Genomic DNA, 20,952 nt, shown 5'->3' with positions numbered 1-20,952 from the left:
AACAATAATTACCCTAATTCCCTGCCTGCAACAGGAGTTTCGATGGTGGGCAAAGGCCTGTCACCACAACAAGGGACAGCCATTCACTTTACCCACAGCCAGTCAGATATTAACAACAGATGCATCAGATTATGCCTGGGGGGCCCACATGGCAGGAAGATGTATTCAGGGCACATGGTCCGCAAGCCAAATGCATCTACATATCAACCAAAAAGAGATGCTAGCTGTTCAGAATGCCCTGACAGCCTTCAAGGATCTACTTCGTCCGGGACAACTACTGATAAAGACGGACAATACTACAGTCATGTGGTACATAAACAAGCAGGGAGGCACTCATTCCTACCCCCTATGCAGACTAGCCATGACTCTGTGGGACACAGCATTGACTTACCAAGTACATCTGCAAGCACAGTTCCTGCCAGGAAAGATAAATACTCTGACAGATGAGCTAAGCAGAAACCTCATGGATCCCCACGAGTGGAAAGTGGATCCGCAAGTCTTCAGCATGATAACAAGGAATTGGGGATGCCCGGACATAGATCTATTTGCCTCCCCTCATAACTGCCAACTACAGAAATTCTGCACAAGGACTTATCACAAGCAAGCAAGCATGGAAAGTGGATGCTCTATCTTTCAAATGGAAAAACGTAACAGTGTATGCCTTTCCTCCACTGCCTCTCCTCCCCAAGGTACTCCTAAAAGTCAGACAAGAGAAGCCAACAATGATACTGATTGCCCCAGACTGGCCCTGCCAGCACTGGTACCCAATCCTAAGGAACTTGTCTCAATACCTAGCCTGGACATTACGTCATATTCCTCACTTACTGTCCCAACACAACAATCAGATCCTGCACAGCCATCTCAAGACCTTAAATCTGGCAGCATGGCGCATAATGTAGTCATTCAAAGCACACCTCTCTCTAAAGCGGTGATGGATGTTATTTTGGAGGCCAGGAGGCCTAGTAACAGAAAATCTTATGCTGAAAAATTGAAGAGATTCTGTGCTTGGAACCAGACACAAGGGAATGACATGACTGTACCAAATATTCCTCAGATTTTGCAATATTTAACTGAGATGCTGGACAAAGGCCTATCTTTTTCATCAGTTAAGATTCATGCCTCTGCCATTTCAGCTTATTACAATACAGAGCCACCTTTTTTTCTCATCCTTTATTAAGGCAGTACCTTAGAGGAGCCAAAAACTTAAGGCCTCCAAGGAGATCACCAATACCTGCATGGGACCTCAATTATGTCTTGGAAAAACTCACTCTGCCTCCTTTTGAGCCAGCCGCTACAGCTGATATAAAATTTTTATCATGGAAAACAGCTCTGCTCCTAGCAATAACCTCTGCAAGACGAGTCTTAGAGCTACAGGCACTCATGGCTGTGGAACCTTTTATCTTTTTCTATCCAGATAGGGTTTCTCTAAGGACAAACCCAACATTTATGCCTAAGGTAGTGTCCAGTGTGGCCCTTAACCAAACTATTTATTTGCCTACCTTTTACCCAAACCCACAGAATAAGGGTGAGAAACTTCTGCATTCTTTGGACATACACAGGCAGCTGTGCTTCTACTTGAACATAACCAAAGCTTTCAGAAAGACTGAGCAATTACTAGTGGCATATGCTACAGGATCACAAGGAAAAGCTATCTCAAAGCAGACTGTTTGAAAGTGGATAGGCCACTGCATTCGTTTCTGCTATTCACAACATGGCAAATCAGTGCCTAAGGGCATTAGGCCACATTCAACCAGAGCAGCAGCCACTTCAGCAGCCTTCCTCGGAGGAGTACCAACCAAAGACATTTTAGAGGCTGCAACCTGGAGTTCAGTGCACACTTTTACAAAGCACTGTCACTTACCACTCAACTCTAAATCCAGGGCAGGCTTTGCCACTGCAGTTCTGCAGGGCCTCATAGCTGCTCCTAATCCTTTTTAGCTCCAGCCTCCCAACCTTAGCTTTGGGATTCAACCCAATTGTAATGACTGCAACAGTGAAACACGATGAACATAGTACAGTTGTGTACCTACCATAAATGTAGATGTTCGAGTGTATTCACTGTTGCAGTCCAGGTTACCCTCCCACCATCCCCCTTATCTTTGCTGGAACATTTCTGTACTTCTGTATTCTATACAACCTATGTGGTGTATTTGCTTGTAGATGAAGGAAAATCTTACCTTGGTGCATGCATGCTTTATTGACATATTTTTAGCCTAACATTTTGGGGCACCTGACATCTGGGGCAAGAAAAATTGAAGAAAATGGCGTCGGCTGCATCTTTTATACCCCTGGTGCACTGACATCAGGGAGGAGGCGACAGCAACTGATGCTGGATCTAGACTTTGGAATTCAGGCCGACTGCGGGTAGCCTGCCAGCAGGATAACCCAATTGTAATGACTGCATCAGTGAATACACTCGAACATCTACATTTATGGTAGGTACACAACTGTACTTTTTCTCAAGTGCATTTATATATTTACAGTTTTATATATATATTTTTGCTCCCCATTTGGGGGCAACTGACATCTGGAGCAAGAAAAACTGATTAAAATGGCGTTGGCTGCATGTTTTATACCCCTGATGACCTGACGTCATGGAAGAGGAGACAGCAACTGACGCAGGACCCAAGACTTTGTTATTCAGGCCGATTGAGGGCAACCTGCCAGCAGATTACCCAAATGTAATGACTGCAACAGTGAATACACTCGAACATCTATGTTTATGGTACGTGTACACAACTGTACTTTCCTCAGAGGGGCCAAAAATTTATGACCACCCAGGAGAGCTCCCAACTAGAGCCTGGGACCCTAAACATTGTATTGGAACAACTCACTCTTCCCCCTTTCGAGCCAGCTGCTACTGCAGACTTAAAATTTCTTTCTTGGAAAACAGCTTTCCTTTTAGCAATCATTTCAGCAAGAAGGGTATCTGAATTACAGGCCCTTATGGCAGTGGAACCTTTCATCATCTTTCATGCGGACAGGGTGTCCCTCAGGACCAATCCCTCCTTCATGCCCAAGGTGGTATCCAGTGTGGTCCTTAATCAGTCCATTCATTTCTCAACCTTCTTTCCGGATCCACAGAACAAAGGGGAACAGATACTGCATTCCTTGGATATGCACAAACAACTTAGATTCTACTTGGACAGGGCTAAACCTCAAAGGAAATCTGAACAACTGCTGGTTTAATTTGCTGCAGGGGCAGAGGGGAAGGCTATTTCAAAGCAAACCATTTCTAAGTGGATAGGCCATTGCATTCATTTCTGCTACAAGCACCATGGAAAACCTATCCCACAGGGGATCAGACCCCACTCAACCAGGGCTGCATCTACCTCTACAGCCTTTCTCAGAGGTGTCCCTACCAATGACTTCCTAGTAGCTGCTACCTGGAGTTCTGTGCATACTTTCACCAAGCATTACCATCTGCCAGTTGTCTCTAAATCCAGAGCTGGCTTTGCCATTGCAGTCTTTCAGGGCCATATAGCTGGTCCTAATTCTATCTAAATTCCTCCTCCCACCCTTAGCTTTGGGAATCTACCCAAATGTGATGACTGCAACAGTGAAACATGAAGAACATAGTACAGTTGTGTACACTTACCATAAATGTAGATGTTCAAGTGTATTCACTGTTGCAGTCCTGGTTACCCTCCCTCCAGCCCCCTAACTTCTATTGACTATACCTCTATTCTTGTTTACTATGCTTAAAGCTTTCTGGTGTATTTGCTTTTTGTTGGAGGTGTAACCTTGTATACAGTTGCTTCCCATTTTGGGGGCACCTGACATCTCGGGCAAGAAAAACTGATATAATGGCATCGGCTGCTTGCTTTATACCCCTGACGACCTGATGTCACAGAAGGAGAGACAGCAACCAACGCAGGAGCCAAGACTTTGTTAATCAGGCTGACTGAGAGCTACTGCAAGCAGATAACCCAAATGTGATGATTGCAACAGTGAATACACTCAAACATCTACATTTATGGGAAGTATACACAACTGTACTGTACATGCTTCAGTTCACCATTGTCATGGACTCAGAAAATTACAGTTGGTTTAAGTAGCTATTGCTGGTTAATAAACTTGTCCCCTTAAAGGGAACGCCACCCACCGCCTTACTCTTGCAAAAGCCAAATAGCTGACCATAATGCAAAAAGCTTTCCTCATTCTAGGTAACCTGTTACACAAACTGATATGGGAAGAAAGCTTCCCCTTCTATGCTCAAATAATTCAGGGAAGAGAGCTCTGCCTCTTTACAATCTAATCTCCTTTCTCAATCTATACCCCTTTTGCAAACTCTGCTGTCAAACCTAAAATGCACAGAGTATGCTTTTTCTGTAGTTGCCCCAAAAGTTTTGAGAAGCCAATCCAAAGATTTTAAATAATTACAACCGATCATTAATTTCCATAAACAGTTGAAACACTTCTTGCTCATACAACCCCAAAATAATTGCTTTAGATGCAGCACCATAACTTAATGTATTCCACAACACAGGTCAGCAGCACTCCTTACACTATTACTTACGCTAATTATTTTGAGGTGCACTAGTTCTCACATCTCAGCACATTACAACAAAATCTCCTTCCACCACTTTTTATACACATTCCCCACATTCCCAGAACCACCCAAGTTCAGGCCTTCCTCTTATCATGCCTAGGCCACTCCAGCAATAAGTACAGCTCTTAACAATTTCTGTCCACCCTGCCACAAATCTACTCTTCATACACATTCCCTTTCTGCATACTTTCTCCTGTACTTCTTAGCTATAACAATTTATTCCCTAAAATTTTCCTCACACAACTTTTCAGCTCCTTCCTTCTCTCAACCTCATCACATCTACATTTTCCCTTTTTGTCATTAAATTCAGAAATCCTCCCCCATTACCCTAATTTTTCTGATGTGTATATCTCAGTGTATGCCCTTACTAATTTTTATAATTTTGTAGAAGATTATGTAGCACAAAATAGTTTTTCTTTACTAGAATTCATACTGTATTACAATATTTACTATGCAGTATAAATGCCTTTACTAGTCTATGAACTCCTACTATAAGAAGTTTAGCAACATATTGCCAACCTTGCACTTATTAATCCTAGAACTCCTTTTGTATATTTGATTGTAATTCTTTCTGTAACCAAGTCTTACACTACCTTGTATTTTTTATCTTGTGGTAAACCTTGGGCTGATCCAGAAGATGGTCCACTTGGATCAGTGGTCTAACCTGGTCAATGAATACATGCATGCATGCATTTATAAATAAATAGATAAATAAATAATTGCTAAGGTGTACTGTGCTTCCTCAACAGACCCAGATTGTGTTGTTAATTCTAATCACTTTTTACAAATACAGTTGCTAGAATAATGTATTACAAATGAGTTCCTTCATGAGTGGCACCAATGTTCAGAGATAGAGCCAGCTAGCACCCATGCCATACTTAATAGTATGCTTCTTACAACGAGAGGTAGTGATAGTGACAAAGGCAGTGAACAGAAGCCCTTGAGAGCATTATGCTTATGAGCAGATGTACGGCTGCTTGTTGTTCTTTGTAATAATGAATGCTTCACCTGTTGACACTGCAAGATTCAACCAACAGACGACTTGTTTCTTTGAGGAACAATGAGCATCACTGCATCTCTGTGTGGGTGTTTATTCATGTGTCATTTAGTCTTAAAGTGAGCATATGCTGCAGGTAAAACACTGCATTACCTCAGTCTTATCAGCTTTTCATTTAGTATAGTTTTGGGTGTTGCTTCAGTTATCTTTCTAGCTCCCATGATAGCTACAGATATTATTAATTTGGGGATTCAGATGGTATGGCAGGCAGGATTAGTGGACAATGTATTTTTCTCACTGTATGTTACAGTGCGTAACATGCACATTCCTTATTGTTTTGTCTAAAAGGTGACAGGTAAGGACAGAGTAGATGAATGTGCATCTCTGTCCATAAACTGAAAAGAATAACTGGTTATACTCTGGCTGATCAGGCCATTTCACTCTTCCTCCTTGAAAATGTTAGTTTCCTTGAATGCAGCTTTTTCATTCATTTCACTGTGAGGGCTGCTGTATACAGGAAAAAAATATTCATACTGGGTGCTACAGTGCATGCATCACTGGAAAGTGTGCACCAGGGTATTTTGTATTTGGCATTCCAAAGAATTGGGTACTTGGTGCTGCATTCTTTTTCAAGGTAATACATAGTAGGGTGCTGCTTGCTACTGTGTAACATTGCTTTTCATGACCAGTGATCTTGTATAAGTAAGAGTTTCACTGTAAGTGCTGAATTGTGCATTGTACATTAAGGCATGCATGAATGAGCATGCCATCATTGAAGGTTGTGCGTCAGGGCTGGTAACTTGGCACGTAAAAATCCACTACCAAACATTAGCGGACCGGAGTTCCGCTGTGGCGACCCCTAACCGGGATAAGCCGAAAGACACAACAACAACAACAACATTAAGGTATTTCACATTAGGTTTTGTGGAGTGTAGGAAGAATTTTCCTAATGACTGCTGCAGTATTATCTCAGCTAGGCCAGGCACATGTATCAAGATGTCATAATGAGAATTGGTGTGAGCAGCGTGGGATGCCATTGAGTGCTGCACTGTGTTGTAGAGAGATTCACCATGGACACTGTGTGTGTAGCAAACAGTGTTAAAGTAGGTTATGTTGTATTTAGCAGGCATATTTCAAAAGGTGGCAGTTCACAGAACTGAGATAACATTTGTTAGATTCTATTTTGGGACGGGGGTTATTTCACCCATGTGAAGGCACAGTGACATTAGAGTTAACTGATGCAAATGGACTCCTCATGAATGTGAGTTTTAAAGGCTTTGCCAGCACTGATTTTTCAGCTCATGCTTTTCTACTGCTTTTTGTTCTAACTTGTTTTTCCCCCATTTCTGAGGAGTAGACTATTATTTAATCAGATAACATTCAGTGAAGGATTGTTTAAGGAAGAAATCTGTAACCTTTTTAACTTGGTGCTTGTGTATGTAGCAGGGACTTTTACAGCTAGTGTTGCTGTATGTGTTAATGTAGTTATAGGAATGCTGCTTATGTCACAGCAGATGCAGCTTTCTGTTTCTGGTATGAAGTACAGTGACTTTTACACTTTGTATATCTTTATGTAGCAGAATTTTTCAAATTAGGCGCTACTGTTTGTCAGGGAAATTCGCTGTGAGTGCTACTTTGTCCATCACAGTGCATCAGAGTTTGTGCTGCATTGTATTGTAAGGTATTTATAGCTAGCGCTGTTCTGTGATTTAGAGAGTTTGCACTGGGTAGCTTCTGGCATATGATTGTAGATGCTAGCATGCATCAGAGGGCATTTCAGTTAAGTGAGCTGTATGTAGAAGCAAGTTTCACAGCAGTACCTGCGGTATATATTGAGATATTTCACACTGCTGTTGTATGTGCAATTAAGTTTCAAACTAAATGTTGTTGTGTTTGGCAGTGAGATTTGAGTATTGCTTTGTATACTATGATATTTCACAGTGTTTGCTGCTGTGTGCATTAGGGTGTTTTATAATGATTGCTGCTATGTATACATTGCATTTCACAGTGCGTGCTATTGTGTGCCATAATGATCTTTATAATTGGGGATGTTCTTCGTGTTTCACTGTTGCAGTCATTGCATTTGGGTAATCTGCTGGCAGGTTGCCCTTAGTCAGCCTGAATAACAAAGTCTTGGGTCCTGCGTTGGTTGCTGTCTCCTCTTTCATGACATCAGGTCGTCGCTCGTCGGGGGTATAAAACATGCAGCCAACGCCATTTTATTCAGTCTTTCCTGCCATGCGGTGCCCAAAGCAGAAGCAGTTCACAAGAGCCGGTCGGCCGACTCCTGAAATTTTCATATTCGAGTTTCCGAACCAAAGTCTTCAAACTAAAGCTAAGTACCCTGTTGGGGAAACTTTTTCTTGCTCCTTACCAATATTAGTAAAAGTTAATAATTGCATTACTTGTGGGAAGCAAATACCTCATAAGGATTTTCATTTGTACTGTATTCCTTGCCTAGGCCCTGATCACAACGTGCCTTGCTGTCGGTTTTGTGCTAGATTTAACCAACGCACTATTAAGCGTCACTATATTTTTGCTTCTAAATATTTTGGTTCAAGATTTAATTATCCTGAAATGTTGTTGGTTAGCAATCCGACTACCGGAGTTCATAAAAACGCAAGGAAAAAGACAGAGACAGACCGTCGAGGTCCAAAACCGACAACGAAACTTCTCCTAAGCAAGTTGCCGGTTCGCCGGTACTCAGTGAGGTGCTTTCAATACCTACTACTTTTGAGTCGGAGGCCTCTACCGAGACCCATTCAGAGTTCGGTATGCCGCAAGATTCTCAGAGTATTGAATTCATGGATGTCTCTCCCTTGGATGGGTCCGGAGCCACTGAGCAGGCACCGGCTTCTGAGGGTGTTTTCAGGCCTCAACATTTTTACATTAAACCAACTCCAGCAACAAAAACAAGGTCAAAAACAATTTCTATGTCTAAAAAAACCAACACATAAGCCACGTGCTCAGGCCCCTGTGCCTAAAAAGCAGATGATCAAAATGGCTGAGGATTTGTTTACCTTGATCAGGGGTTCCCAAACCCTCCCCCCCACTAAGAGGCCTAGGCAAGGCACTGATTATGAATCTTCAGATCAGGTTTCCATTCCTTCTGATTCCTCTTCTGATCAGGAATTTTCTATTCCACCCTATGAGGATTCTGATGCAGAGGAATCCATCCCATCTGCATCTCCTCCTGAGGATTACTCTTTTGGAGAGACTTTGCATACTTTAAGGGAACATTTTCACTGGGAGAGTCAGGACTTCTCTGAATCAAAAAAGAGGCTTATGGATTTCCTTCTTCTTCCTCAGCATAGGCCTTTGGCAAAACCTCCTGTATTAGACATTGTTGATGATATGTTCTCAGAATCAAGCATGGCTCCTGATTCCCTGCCTCCAGCTCCTAGTAAAACAGACAGATATTACAGGGTTCCTGACTCCCACAAATTTCTTTTCAAAAATCCTGCTGCTGATCCTGAGACTATTTCTCAGGGACCCAGGCGTGTAAAGGCCTCTAGAGCCAAAAATCCTACCCCTTCTGATAGAGATTCCAGGGCACTGAATAGATGGGGTAAGAAGGTATATACATCTGCAACCTTGGCAATCAGGGCTTTAAACTGCCAGTTTCATATGCTTAAATATCAACAGCATGTTATGGGCTTACTGAAACAGAAAATGATGGTGATTTCTGATTGTGTGGAAAATAGAGTTACAGGAATTATTGCATTCAGCAGAACAGGTTGGAAAGCATACTTTGCAATGTGGTTTTGATTCCGTGGAGGCCTCTTGTAGGGCCGCCATTACTGGATCTGTGATTAGAAGGCATGCCTGGCTCAAGGAGCAAAATCTGCCTGATCATGTTAAAGCTAAATTGTTGGATGCCCCTTTGCAGCATGATACTCTGTTTGGTGATAAGGCAGAAGAGGTTTTAAAGAAAATGGAAGACAAAGCTAAATCTATGCAAACTGTAAAAGATTTCTTGCAAGTGCAGCCACCCAGGTTCAGTAGGCACTGGCTTACAAAAAATTGGTCCTTTCCTGTGTCCAACAGAGCCACTCAGGGCAAATCCAGGTGCACAAAAGGCTCCAGATACCAATCACAGGGTTCTTACAGGTCAAAGAAATGGGGTGCCTCCACCTCCAAATCTGGAGGAAATAAAAGCACAACCCTACAGTAAGCAGTCTCAATGACTTTCCTCTACCATCACTAAGCACTTATCTTTTGGCAGCCCCCTTGGGGGGGGAACTAGCACTTCATGCTCAAAATTGGCAGTTAATTACCCAGGACAAGTGGGTATTAAACATAGTATCCCAGGAGTACAGATTTCATTTCCATACTTTGCCAATTCCAAACGGATGGCCGGATCTGCCACAAAACCAGTGGGCAGAGGCCCAGAAACAAGTCATGTCCCTCATGGATATGGGGGCTATTCAACTGGTACCAGAAAAGGAAAAAGGACAAGGTTTTTATTCAAGACTTTTCCTGGTACCTAGAAAAGACAATTCATGAGGTCCAATACTGGACTTATCTATTCTGAACACATTCCTGGACATTCCAAAATTCAAAATGCTGACTTTACAACAGCTACTGCCTATGCTAGGCAGGAATGCTTGGTTAGTAACTCTAGACTTAAAAGAGGCATATCTACATATCCCAATAAGGGAATCATGCAGAAGATACCTCTGCTTCAAAGCAGGTTTTTTGCATTACCAATTCTCTGCACTTTCCTTTGGCTTATCTGCTGCGCCCAGGGTCTTTACAAAGTGCCTGGCACCAGTAATTGCATTCTGCAGACAAAGAAGCATTCAAATTTATTCTTATCTGGATGACTGTCTCATTTAAGCAGAGGACAAGGACACTCTTCTTCAACATCTGGCGTTTGTAAAAAGGCTTCTAGCATGCCTAGGGTACACCATAAATGAAAATAAATCACAACTGGTAACCTCTCAAATAATTACATTCCTGGGTGCAAGCTTGAATACAACTGCCCAGATGGCTTACCTCACGCCAGACAAACAAAGACAACTGACAACATACTTCAAACAAATGGCAACAAAAACCTAGTTATCTGCAAGGCAAATTCTGCATGCTTTGGGGTTCATGGCATCCTGCATTCTACTAATTCCATTTGTGAGACTGCATATGAGAAAACTTCAGTGGTACCTAAAAAGTTTATGGAGTCAGTATTGTCACAGCCTGGAAACAATGATTCCTCTCATTCCCTGCCTACAACAGGAATTTCTTTGATGGGCAGAGACAAGTCACCAAAACAAGGGACTGTCATTCACTCTACCCCCTGCCACCCAAGTCCTAACTACAGATGCATCAGACTATACTTGGGGGGCCCACCTGGCAGGGAGATGCATTCAGGGCAAATGGAGCCCAAACCAAATGCATCTGCATATCCACCAGAAAGAGATGCTAGCTGTTCAGAATGCTCTGACAGCCTTCAAGGACTTACTTTATCCAGAAGAACTACTGATAAAGATGGACAACACCACAGTTATGTGGTACATAAACAAGCAGGGGGGTACACATTCCTACCCCTTTTGCAGACTAGCCGTGGCTTTGTGGAACACAGCCTTGACTTACCAAATACATCTTCAAGCTCAATTCCTGCCAGGAAAGCAAAATACTTTGGCAGACGACCTAAGCAGAAATCGGTATGGACCCGCACAAATGGAAACTGGATCCACAAATCTTCAGCATATTAACACAGAAATGGGGGAGCCCAGACATAGATCTATTTGCCTCTCCCCAAAATTATCATTTGGACAAATTCTGCACAAGAACTCATAACAAAAAAGCATGGAAAGTGGATGCTCTATCCTTCAGCTGGAAAAAACTATCAATGTATGCCTTTCCCCCCTCTGCCTCTACTCTCCAAGGTCTTACTAAAAGTCAGACAGGAAAAAACAAAAATGATCCTAATTTCTCTGGACTGGCCTCGCCAGCACTGGTACCCGCTTCTAAGGAATATGTCTCACCTTCCTCCATGGTACTTGCCTCAAATACCTCATCTACTGTCTCAGCAGAACTATCAAATTCTACACACTCAACTCCAAACTCTAAATCTTGCAGCATGGATGATCAACTAATTATTCAAACAACACCTCTCAGTAAGTCTGTGATGGATGTCATTTTGGAAGCCAGAAGGCCTAGTACTAGAAAATCTTATGCTGATAAATGGAAGAGATTCTGTGCTTGGAACCAAGCACAAGGAATAGACACAGCAAAGCCCAATATTCCTCACATTTTACAATATTTGACTGAGATGCTTGACAAGGGCCTATCTTTTTCTTCAATAAAAATCCATGCCTCTGCCATCTCGGCTCATTACAACACAGAACCTCCCCTCTTTTCTCATCCACTGCTTAAACAGTATCTTAGAGGGCCAAAAATTTAAGGCCACCCATAAGAGCACCCATAAGAGCATGGGACCTCAATTTTGTGCTGGAAAAACTCACCCTGCCTCCTTTTGAACCAGCAGCTACTGCAGATATAAAATTTCTATCTTGGAAAACAGCTTTTCGTTTGGCAGTCACTTCAGCAAGAAGGGTTTCAGAACTACAGGCTCTCATGGCAGTGGAGCCTTTTATTATATTTTACCCGGACAGGGTGTCCCTCAGGACCAATCCTTCTTTTATGCCTAAGGTGGTATCCAGTGTGGCTCTTAACCAGACCATTCACCTGCCAACATTTTACCCAAATCTGCAGAACAAGGGGGAGCGGATTCTACATTCATTGGATGTACATAGACAACTAAGATTCTACTTAAATAAGACCAAATCTCTAAGAAAGTATGAGCAACTACTGGTAGCATTTGCTGCAGGGTCAGAGGGGAAGGCTATATCAAAGCAGACTATTTCTAAATGGATAAGCCACTACATTCGTTTCTGCTATTTTCACCATGGTAAACCTGTGCCCAAGGGGATCAGATCACATTCCACCAAGGCTGCCTCTACTTCAGCTGCTTTTCTCAGGGGGGTCCCAACCAAATACGTTTTAGAAGCTGCTACTTGGAGCTCTGCTCATTCCTTCACAAAGCATCATCATTTACCTCTCTTCTCCAAAACCAGGGCAGGCTTTCCCACTGCAGTCTTGCAAGGCCTTATAGCCACTCCTAATGCTGTTTAGTTCCATCCTCCCATCCATAGCTTTGGGATTCTACCCAAATGTAATGACTGCAACAGTGAAACATGAAGAACATAGTACAGTTGTGTACACTTACTATAAATGTAGATGTTCGAGTGTATTCACTGTTGCAGTATGGGTTACCCACCCACCACCCCTCTTTCTATACCTTTTCTTTCCTTCACTATTCTCAAAAGCCTTTGTGGTGTATTTGCTTTTAGTTGAAGGTAAAGTTTATGCTTCTAAAAGTGCATTTATATATTTACTGTTTATTTATATATATATATTTTTTTGTTTCCCATTTGGGGGGCACCTGACATCTGGGGCAAGAAAAACTGAATAAAATGGTGTTGGCTGCATGTTTTATATCCCTGACGACCTGACCTGGAAGAGGAGACAGCAACCGGCGCAGGACCCAAGACTTTGTTATTCAGGCTGACTGAGAGCAACCTGCCAGCAGATTACCCAAATGTAATGACTACAACAGTGAATACAGTCGAACATCTACATTTATGGTAAGTGTACATAACTGTACTTTTCTGTGTATAGTGTGGTGTTTTACCATGGTTGCTGCTGTTGTGTGTTGCAGAACATATCACAGTGGGAGATACTAGCAGTAAGTTTCATAGTTGGAACTGTTGTGTGTAGCAATATATTTAACAGTGGAATCTGTCCTGTGTTACAAATACTCTTTCTCTAAGTACTACTAAGTGTAACCCCAAATTTCTACGTGGGTATTGCAATATGCACCATGGTACTCTACATAGTAGCTATTGTTACATCACAAAGATACTGTTGTGATTAGCACGAAGACTCTCACTAGGTCCTGCTGCATGCGGCAGGCCATTTCACAGTCAGTGCTGCTGTGTGTAGCAGTCAGTTTCAACTAAGGTACTGCTTTGTAGATGGGAATTTAACTATTTGTATACTATATGTATTATAGTAAATGTTGTGGGTGTCCATTTTCACATGAGATGTTGCTGTTTATGGCATTTTGTTTAACAGCTGGCCCTGCTTTGTCCATCACAAGGAATGCTGCTGCTGGAGTGTGCAGCAGGAGATTTATAGACTACTGAATGTAAACTCTTGTAAGTGTCCTGAATGAGTCATACTTGTTGAATCTTCACCTCTGAAACTGTTTTTACCTATAAGATAGTTTTACTGGGAAATTGCCATTATACATGCAGTGTTTGTTATATTTGTATTGGGTATTTTCACCTTTCCACAATATTGTACGACCATGGAGTTAAATATATATATATATATATATATATATATATATATATATATATATATATACACATATATATGTATACATATATACACATATATATGTATACATACACACACACACACACACACACACAGACACACACACACACACATATATATATATATATATATATATATATATATATATATATATATATATATAAAGCACAAAGGGTGTAGGGGGGGCAGTACAAAAATATATTCAGTGATATTTTACCTGCAATTTAAGTGAGTCTGACTTAGCCAATGTCCATCTGGGAAGTTGTGTTTTGACTTCTCATAGTGAATCTTGTGTGTAGCAATCAGTATCTGCAGTGGTGACTTTCAGTGAATTTCATATTGAATGCTGCTCTGTAGATCAAGGTGTATTACAGCAGGTACTGCTGTGTGTAGCAATAAGTTTGGGAGCCATTGTATCAGAGCATTTCACAGTGGTTACTGCTTGTTATGTGATATGAATCATGCCCTTTCTTGGTGGAGGTTGCTTATATCAGACATTTTACTGTTAATGCCTCTGTGTGTATCAGAATTGATGTTATTTGTAGCATTCCATTTCATCATGGATTTGTTTTCCATATCTTGCATGTTGTTTCATGTTTGTACTATTGTGTACAATCTGAGTTTCACACTGGGTACTGTTGTTTGCATCACAATATTTTACAGTGAGTTCTGGTGCATGCTTCAGAGTTTCACAGTATGTTCTGCTGCTGTTTTAGTGTTGAGTGTTTCTGGATTCTGGTGGGTGTAGCAATGAGATTCAACATGAGCATAGTTGTAATTATCATGGTGGGCCATTTTTTATCTTTAACTTAAAGGATGTCACACAATGAGAGTTTTGTAACAAAGCTTTATCTGAGTAAAGCACCATGGCTTTCAAGCAATTGCTTATTATTTTGAGATGTTCTGCAAATCCTGAGCCTACCTTAGTTTTAATGGCTGTACAGCATAGTTAACCATTGTAATCTTTGTTTGGTTCCTTGGAGTTGGCCATCATTGAATATAACTTTGTTCATTCACAAAGAACTTTTACCATACAAGATGTACTGCTGCACTGATAACATAATAAGTAATTGACAGGAAACACTGTAACATAATAAGAAATAATTTAAAGGAAAATTCTTTGAAAATTAATTATACATGCTAATTTTTTTATTTGTCTGTGGCAGGAAGTCACTTTTAAGGCCATCTGTCATGAAAGTCCTTGTTTGTGTCTGGTATTTATTCAAACTTTTCCTGCGTATTAACATATTTACCCCTGCTCACTGAACTCCTGCAGCATGATAGGGTTGAACGTGTAGTTTTCCATTCAGGAATACAAAAAATGCCAGACAGTTTGTTGTCTCCTGTTACCTTAGCGGGGACAAACTACCTCACTTTTGTAATGCAGTTGGTAGTAGAACTGCTGCACAAACATGATATATGTGCAAAGTACCTACTAGTTTTAAAAGCATAATAAGCATACATAAATTCCCGTGGCTTCATATTAATCTTCAGAGGCTTGGATACCGTTTTAGTATGCACATGAGGGTTTAACAGATAAATCCGTTTGTAGGTCATACTTTGCTTTGCAACCCATATTTTTAGAATGTTAGTCTGCTCCAGACTTCATTAATGTTGCTGTTTGTATTATTTGTTTCCATTTTTAATCACCATAAGGCTTGCTTCTATTGCTTTTCTGTCACCTTCTGTTACCCTTTGTTTTACTTCCAACACTTAGCATATCTCTTTTGCAAACACTTAAGATAAGAAAAACTTCTAATTAATGAAGCCACTCAGTGCAAGTGCCCATCCCTCTTTTTATATTATGAGTTGCTGGACTGTTTTTGGGATGTTTCCAGGTGCTGGGCTGAAGCTGGAGGTGATGACCCAATACTGGAAACAATATGCATGTTTTGTTTTAATACAAGGATGTTGAGTACTTTCATGTTTTGCATTTAGAAAAAGAATTATCAAGATATAAAAATAAGTAACCAGCAATGTTCATATGTCCAGCCAGTAGATTGTGCCTAAAGAAATTGGCTGTATCCTTTCAACATGTACTCTTTTTGTTCTTGGTCTAGATATACATGAAGAAATCTACAGAGTGTGATACAGTACTTACACTATTCCGTATTCATTTGTGTCATCACCTCAGAAAAATATTTTAATGATTAATTTTATGTTGCAACCAAGAACACAACAGATACAAATAAAAATACATTGTGACTTTTAGACTTTATTGACATGTACTAGAGGAGAAAGTCCACTAGATTTTTTTGTGTGAGGACTGTGATGTTAGCTTGGCCCAGTCTGCTACTTACTGTTGGCCTGACTTACTTCTTCATTCTCCTCAGTTCCTAGCACTGCTTCCCCACCTGTGTCCAGTGCCTCCAATGATCCTGTTGGATCTTACTCCATCAATGGAATCCTGGGTATTCCGCGATCGAATGGTGAGAAAAGGAAACGTGATGAGGGTAAGACGAAAGTGGACACTATACTTTTCCATTTTCTTGTCACCTGCAGAAAGGTTAGAGTTTCTAGCATGGCACACACGTGCCTCCCATCTGCTTTCAAAATAGATTTGTTTCATGAGAGACTTGGCTCAAAGCCTTCGTGCTGGCTTGCAGATGGCTATAGTGAAGGTTATAATACCAGGAGTTCAATTTCATGAAATGTGATCAGTAGAGAAAGAGAGAGAGAGAGAAAAGAGAAAGAAATCTGTAGCGTGCATATATTTAACGATTCAGTGGTCAAGTAGCTTGCAGCTTTTTTAATTTTGTTGTTGCATGAATGAAATGATGCTGAAAATGATGGGTAATTCCAAAACACTCTGGTAGTCAGTTAGATAGAGGGTAAAAGATCCTGATAAGCAGAAGCTGGGTAGATGGTGTTGACAGCTGGTTGTATAGTGGTAGACTGTTAAATGTCTTGTACATTGTGAAGACTTTCAAATATGTAAACAGCATGCATGATTTTTCTAGAAATCTAAAGAAACTGTAGCTTCACAAATCAGCAAATCTTACTGGTGAAATTATTTGGAATGTAATATGTGACCTATTCTACAGACAAACTCCACAGATAAAAAAGGATGCATGCTACTTAAGTGCAAATGTATTTTGAAAGACATTGTTGACAGAGTGTAAGCCAGCAGCATACAGCTTACCAGTGAGAGTGGTTATGATTTCAACTTCATTAACTTCTCCATGCAGAGCATGCTCACAATTTTATTCTTCTGCAATTGCACTTCTGTATCGTTTCTTTTCATCTCCGAGTATTATGTCTACCAATATCTATGAGAAATACTGACCTTATGGAACACAACTGAAGGCCCTCCAGAAGAGGACATATTTTATTTATGTTCTTCATCATTTTCAAAACCTAAGAATTTTTGTCATTATAAACCAGTCAAGCAAACCAGAACTAATACTTTTAATGTACAAATGAAATTCTTTGGTATTATAGGTTCATAGGTAGGTACTAGGCTATCAGCCCTGGGGCCTATACAATCCCAGCCAAAAAGGTACCCTGGCTTTTGCCACCCAAGAAAATTATTTTCCTGTGCCACTGTCAAGCAGAGCCACAGAGGTGATCCCCGGGGTGAATTTCCTATTTCCCATCCAATCATCAAGATTTTTATTGAAGAGTGCTAATGAGGAGCTTTGTTATAGATAGGTAGTTTATTCCAGAGTATGGGAAGTCTCTGGGACAGGAATCTATCTCTCCGGCATGTTCTGTTTATTGTGGTGACAAGGTTTAGGTCCCTAGACCGTGTAGCTCGGAGGGATTTGGATTTCTTAAAGTGGAGTATTTGGGTTCTTTTCCTAAAAGACCCTCACGTGTGTGTGTGTGTGTGTGTGTGGCATGTATATATATTTATATATATGTATATTTATATATATATATATATATATATATATATATATATATATATATATATATGTGTGTGTGTGTGTGTGTGTGAGTGTGTGTCTATATGGATGTACTTTGAAAGCTTGAAAGTCCAGATTACCAAGCGTAATTTTCGAGAGAAGACAACATCAAAACCTTGATTTCCCAAATGTGAAAGTTTTACCAGGGTAATTGCATGGAAATGCACCACAGTATGTAAAACACACCTAGGTGGGGGGCAACAACCACCAACTATATATACCAACTCCGCGATCACACTGCAGTGGGAAAATGGCATATTTCCCCATACCGGGCAAGTGTTTACTTACCCTGGTAAAACTTTTGCGTTCAGGAAATCACGGTTTCGATGTCATCTCGTGAAAATCATGTTCTGTAATCTGGCCTTTTGAGCTTTTAAAGTAGATCCATATGTATATGTGGGTCTACTACCGGAGATCGAAATTACACTATTTCAAAATCCAGTAGTCGATGCCCACTAACATGAAAGTGCACTTCACCGAATGTGCACTTTCGCGAACACCACTAGAATGAACGGGCAATGTCCTCCACTGTGGTGCGGTAGTCACTGACCTTAGGGTTAGGGCTTTGGTCAAGGATAGTGGAAAACCCTAGTAGGTATTCACTATCCTTAACCCAAGCCCTAACCCTAAGGTCCGTAACCATTCGCTCAAGTGGTGTTCGCAAAAGTGCACTTTCGGTGAAGTCCACTTTTGCGTTAGAGGGTATCTACTACTGGATTTTGAAATAGTGTAATTTCGATCTCCGGTAGTAGACACATATATGTATATATGTGGATCTATGTCAGATGATCAAGTTTTCAGAAACTCAAAATTCATATGGATGAGACCATATGATTGAATTTCCAAAAACTTGACCATAAAAAGAAAGAAAAAAAAATTCACTATTTTTACATTTATGCGGGGGGCAAGCAGCCCCCCCCCCTGCAATTTATATATACCAACTCCAAGATCACATTACAGTGAAGAAAAGGGTAAATTTCCCGATCCTCACTGTAGTGCAATCTCCATTCAAAACCTTGGAGTTTTCAGAAACTCGATCATATGGTCTTGACCATATGAATTTTGAGTTTCTGAAAACTCAGTCAACTGATAGAGATCCATATATGTGTATGTGTATGCATGTATACTCACATACTTCTGTGCATATATATACTTGTGTGTCTGTATGTGTATATTTATACATAGGTGTCATATAAGTACACACACACAGACACATACATTTTTACTTTTGTGTTACCACACGGTTGCTTAAGAGTGGCAGAACACTGCAGAAAAGTTAAAAGTACATTTTGTCAATGCTGTTTATTTATCAGTCTGCATTTGCAGTTTTTCTACTGTGACAATTATTTCTAATGCACAAAGTATATTTTTCATACAGTTAGTGGACCTTATCTGTGTTTTAATGTGCATTTGACATTTTATTAGACCCTAAACCATGGTACTCTATGATTATAAAACTTATGAAACCTGCTAGAAATTTGTTTGACAAGAATTAACATCACCAATTTTCTCCCAGCTGTTTACCTGTGGTCGTAGTTATCAGTCTTGACAGTTTGCAAATTGCGATTAATTTCAGCATATGCCAAAGCAAGATAAAAGATTCATTAAAACTCTGGGGGCATATTTGTTTGCATCTTGATGGCCAGTTTTCACGCTGTACATAGGACACTAAAGTATTTTACTTTGTCAGCAGATCAAGTGGTGAAAATGTACATGCTGTCTTGGTGCAGAAGTTGCCAAGAGATATCTCTGCATGCCTGACACCTGTTGGGGAGCTGGTGTTCTTACAAGGATCTGTGTGCAACAGTGGGATGCATTAAGATATTTAAAGGTATTGAATAGATTCATGCACATCCCCTCTGTTGTCATTCTACAGTTCTGTTTTTGATGAGGGTTGTCTAGCCTAATATTTTAAGGCAGTAATGTGGAATGTAGACATCCCCAAATAAGAGTAATAATCTTAAATTAAAGCAAGCTTTGATCAGGAAACGAGTTGAAATGCCTACCCTTTAATCAGTTTGGGGCAAATTTCATGACAACTTGATGTTGCAGAGGTATCTGACAGAAGAAAGGAGTGACCCAAATATATCAACTTCATTGGGTTACAAGAAAAAGTAGGACTGTCTATCCTGAAGTCTAGCTCTTTTTGAGTGTCTTGTAGTGTCCAGATTAAGAAGTAACTGTGGTTGCGCAAATATGCATGAAACTAAAAGTTTGCCTGTATTTTGTTTTTCAATATGTGTGTGATGTTCTTCATGTTTCACTGTTGCAGTCATCACACTTGGGTTATCTGCCAGCAGGTAGCCCTCAGTCGGCCCAAATACCAGAGACTTAGTATTTCTGTGTTGGTTGCTGTCGCTTCAGGACTGACGTCAGGGGTATAAAAACAGGCAGCTGACACCATTACATCAGCCTTTCTTGCAGAGTAGTCCGAAGCAGAAGCAGTTCACATGAGTGCTGGTCAGCCAGTACCTGAGTTTTCGTTTCCAAAATAGAATCATCCTGAAGTCTTCTAAAGCTAAGTACCCCATTGGGGATCCTTTTTTCTTGCTCTAACCGATGTCAGAAAAAGTTAACAATTGTGTTGCCTGTGGAAAGCAAATACCACACTGAGATTTCCAGTCTTACTGCGTCACCTGTTTAGGCCCAGACCACGATGTATCTCATTGTCGGTTTTGTGCTTTGTTCAACGCCCAAACTATTCGTCATTGGGCCCTTATTGTAGCTAAATACTTTCATTCTCGATCTCTGTATTCAGAAATGGCTTTGGTAAGCCATTTGACTACCGATCTTCTGAAAAAAACGTAAGGATAAAGACAGAGACAGGACCGCACAGGTCCAAAACTGCCGACGGCGCTTCCGTTAAGCTAGTCACCAGTTTGCTGGTACTCAGTGAAGTGCTTTTGCAGCCCCTGATGCCTGCTTTGATGGATTCGCCGGCTGCTACCAAGACCCGTTCGGAGTCCAGTATGCCGCGAGACTCTTCTTTGACTATGAAACCTGCAGATGTCTTTACCTTGGATGGGTCCAGAGCTGCTGTGCAGGCACCAGCTTCTGAGGAAGCTCTTCGCATTGCCAATATTCGACACAAA

The 20,952-nt window shown here is 40.8% G+C and overlaps 1 protein-coding gene across 7 annotated transcripts in view; it reads left to right on the top strand.

Annotated features, from left to right (window-relative positions):
• The window catches only part of PAX2 (paired box 2), a 798,928-nt gene that overhangs the window by 266,501 nt on the left and 511,475 nt on the right, over window positions 1-20,952 (top strand). For all 7 annotated transcript variants that reach the window (XM_044056534.1, XM_044056533.1, XM_044056535.1 and 4 more), the window contains exon 5: window positions 16,286-16,405. In XM_044056534.1, coding sequence (XP_043912469.1) covers window positions 16,286-16,405 — 120 coding nt within the window. The remainder of the gene's footprint in view (window positions 1-16,285; window positions 16,406-20,952) is intronic.

Source organism: Protopterus annectens, chromosome 14.part0 (assembly GCF_019279795.1).
Source record: "Protopterus annectens isolate FY-2018-M chromosome 14.part0, PAN1.0, whole genome shotgun sequence".
Classification (NCBI taxonomy): Eukaryota; Metazoa; Chordata; order Ceratodontiformes; family Protopteridae; genus Protopterus; species Protopterus annectens.
Note: the sequence above shows the minus strand (reverse complement) of the source record. Positions and strands in the feature narration are given on the sequence as shown.